The 3,400-nt window shown below is 41.8% G+C and overlaps 1 protein-coding gene across 1 annotated transcript in view; it reads right to left on the reverse strand.

Moving 5' to 3' along the window:
• Nucleotides 1–3,400, reverse strand: part of Hectd4 (HECT domain E3 ubiquitin protein ligase 4) — a 198,724-nt gene that overhangs the window by 83,716 nt on the left and 111,608 nt on the right. The window contains exons 27-28 of the mRNA XM_013349655.2: nt 2,473–2,561; nt 1,985–2,160 (exon numbers count right to left, since the gene is read on the reverse strand). Coding sequence (XP_013205109.1) covers nt 1,985–2,160; nt 2,473–2,561 — 265 coding nt within the window. The remainder of the gene's footprint in view (nt 1–1,984; nt 2,161–2,472; nt 2,562–3,400) is intronic.

Here is a 3,400-nt window from a genome sequence, read left to right on the forward strand (position 1 = left end):
CTCTGTAGACCAGGCTGGTCTCGAACTCACAGAGATCCACCTGCCTCTGCCTCCCGAGTGCTGGGATTAAAGGCGTGCGCCACCATCGCCTGGCTACTTTTCAAATTTTTAAAAATATTTATTTATTTAAATTCTTTTAAAATGTGTGTTGGTATTTGGCCTGCATGTATGCCTGTGTGAGGGAGTTAGATACGCTAGAACTTCAGTTACAGATGGTTGTGAGCTGCTATGTGGGTGCTGGGAAAAGATCCCTGGTCTTTTGGAAGAGCAGCCAGTGCTCTTAACTGCTGAGCCATCTCTCCAGCCCCAAGTTGTTTTATTTAAAATAAATAACTAAATTGAGGGACTGGGGAGATGACTCAAACATTAAAAAGCTTGTCATAGCATCCTGAGAACCAGTATTCAGACCCCCACAACCCATGTAAATGTCAGGTGGGTATGGTGGCCTCCAGAATAGGCTGGCTAGCAAGAAAGACTAGCCATATGGGTGAGCTCTTGGTTTAAGCCAGAGGCCTTGCCCCAAGGAATAAGGTGAAAGAGCAATTATTGATAATTCCCAACCTTAGGCCTCAAAGGCATAAGAACACGTGTATACCCATACACACATATGAAAAGGGGGGAAAAAATAAAATAAGTCAAAATTGTAGGGAAAAGTCCTTTCACATCTTAAGAGTAGGCAGCTTAAATCTAAAATATGGTAAACCTGTTCCTCAACTGCTACCAGCTTGTTATCTATGATTGCGAGCCCCCCTGAAAAGTATCATCAACTTTATTGAGTAACTGAAGTTTCCACTAAAAATAGGCTGTTTTAGCTAAACAAAGGCAACAGTGACCAGGAATATATAGAGTGGACCACGTGGGTAACTATTTCCTTGGGAGACACATTTTCAAACCAAGAATTAAAATGTGGAAGAGGGGTCTGGAGAGAAAGCTCAGAGGTTAAGAGTACTTGCTGTTCTTCAAGAAGACCTGGGCTGGTTCCCAGCATTCATATGGTGGCTTACAATCATTTGTAACTCCAGTTCCAGGAGATCCAATGCCCTCTTCTAGACTGCCAGCACCAGACAAAGACATACATTTTGGTAAAGCACTCATATACATAAAATAATTGTTTAAAAAAACTTTTAAACTTTAAAAAACTGTGATCTAGGGGCTAGAGAGATGGCTTGGGGTAAAAGCACCAGCTGCTCTTTCAGAGGTCCTAAGTTCAATTCCCAGCAACTACATGGTGGCTCATAATCATCTACAATGAGATCTGGTATCCTCTTCTGGTGTGTGTATACATAATAAATAAAGAAATCTAAAAAAACCTGTCATCTGGGGATTTCCATTAATAATCAATTCACAGCAAGTCCTGACAGAAGATCCTATATAATGAAAACCCAGTTTTGCGCAAAGAAAAAAGACTCAGTCTGGTGGTGGTGGTATACACCTTTGACCCCAGCACTTGGGAGGCAGAGGTAGGTTAATCTCTGTGAGTTCCAGACCAGCCTGGTCTACAAAGCGAGTTCCAGGGCTGTTAAACAGAGAAATTCCATCACTCTGTCTTGAAAAAACAAAAACAAAGATACACCAGGAAGGAAGGAAGGAAGGAAGGAAGGAAGGAAGGAAGGAAGGAAGGAAGGAAGGAAGGAAGGAGGGACTGCCACATAAAAGACTCACAATGCTGATTACATAAATGCTTGTTACTCTGAAAAATAATAGCATGTGTAACTATGAAAACCATGAGCTTAAAACAGGGAGCATGGAAGCACTGATTACATAAACACACGCCATTGTACTCCTCAGATGCCCCAGGAGGAACCTTCAAAGCAAATGGGATCCATTCAGGATGACTCCATAGGGATTAAAGTCTTAGAGACTAAAAAATAAGAGGCAAGAAGGAAAATGCTTATATTTCCTTTTTTGTTGTTCTAGAAAAACCCAGGAGTGGATTATTTAACAATAGTTGATGTCTATTTATGAACAGAGCCTGGAGCAGTACCAGGTGTCTCTGCTGGTGTCCCTGAGATGCTCCTGGTGAGGCCTGACTGGGCTGCAATGGTGACGTGCAGCAGCAGCTCGGCTCGGTTCATCAGACTCTTCACCAGCGTCTTTGTTTTGGTCAGGGGGTGAGAGGGCTTCTGAGTGAGAGAATTCACTTCTTGGAGGAACTTCTCCCTAGAGAGAGAGACTAGGGTGGGTTTAGTTGTTCTCCAGCTCACCCCACTCAGCCTTCAGGGATGAGGACAGGAGCTAAGCAGTTACCTAGTGAACACTGCTCACCTGTCCCTTCTTCATCCAACGATTCTGCTTTTTTTTGTTTCAAATGCCTGTATTACTTTCTGAGCATTAAAGAAGAGCTGCAGACTTACCAGTAAGTAACTGAGTATCTGGTGAACATGCAACACAAAAAAACTAGCAAGAACTGGACCTGCAGTGTTCTGAGCACCAAGGTGAGAAGCCAGTTTGAGAGTGAGTAACGGCACTAACCTCAGTGAGAGAACCATGTTTTCAAGATCATTTCCATCAAAGGAGACTTCCTTCATTGAACACAAAAGTTCTAGTTCTTTCATTTTGTTCTAAAGAAGGAAAAATCAAGAAAAGATGGTATGCATGATCTGCAAGAACCAGGTTTACTATCTATCCATTACTTAGCAGAGCAGAAAGAAGTTAAGGTCCAACTACCACCTTTGGTCTGTGCACTCTGCTGTTGTCAGAACTGATCCCTGCTTTTGTTTCCACTTTCCAAGCTGCAGGAATTAAATCAGTGTCTTGGACAGGCTGAACAAGTGCTCTACTGCAGATATATAGCCTCAGACCTAACTTTTTGACACAGTGTCTCGGTTTGTAGCAAAGGCTGACACTGAATTGACAGTCTTCCTGCCTTGACTTCTTGAGCGCTGGAATTATATACTTCTATTTGACAAAATTTAAAAATTGCATGGCCTATTTTCTGAGGACTTACAACTCAAAGTGTATTTTTAAATTTTTGTTTTCATTTTTAAGATTTGAAAGCAAAATTTGATAATAATGGGACTATCTTTTCCTTCTATTTACTTATATGCTTACTTATTACTGTGGGAGTGTGGGAGCATGTGCATGTATGCAACAATGCCTGTGTGGAGGTAAGAAGACAGCTCCTCTCAAGGCTGGGACTCTGGTTAGTTATTAGGCCTGGTGGCAAGCACCTCAACCCACTGAGAATCTCACCAGCCTGATAATGGTAACTTCTTTAGCCTTCTTCAAAACTATTCAACCAGTTTAAAATCAAGGACTTGTATACTAATACGCCAATCTAGCTATTTTCATCTAACCTTTTATTTTTTTTATTTTTTTATTTTTTGGTTTTTTCGAGACAGGGTTTCTCTGTGGCTTTGGAGCCTGTCCTGGAACTAGCTCTGTAGACCAGGCTGGTCTC

The sequence above is a fragment of the Microtus ochrogaster genome, chromosome 2 (assembly GCF_000317375.1).
Source record: "Microtus ochrogaster isolate Prairie Vole_2 chromosome 2, MicOch1.0, whole genome shotgun sequence".
Classification (NCBI taxonomy): Eukaryota; Metazoa; Chordata; class Mammalia; order Rodentia; family Cricetidae; genus Microtus; species Microtus ochrogaster.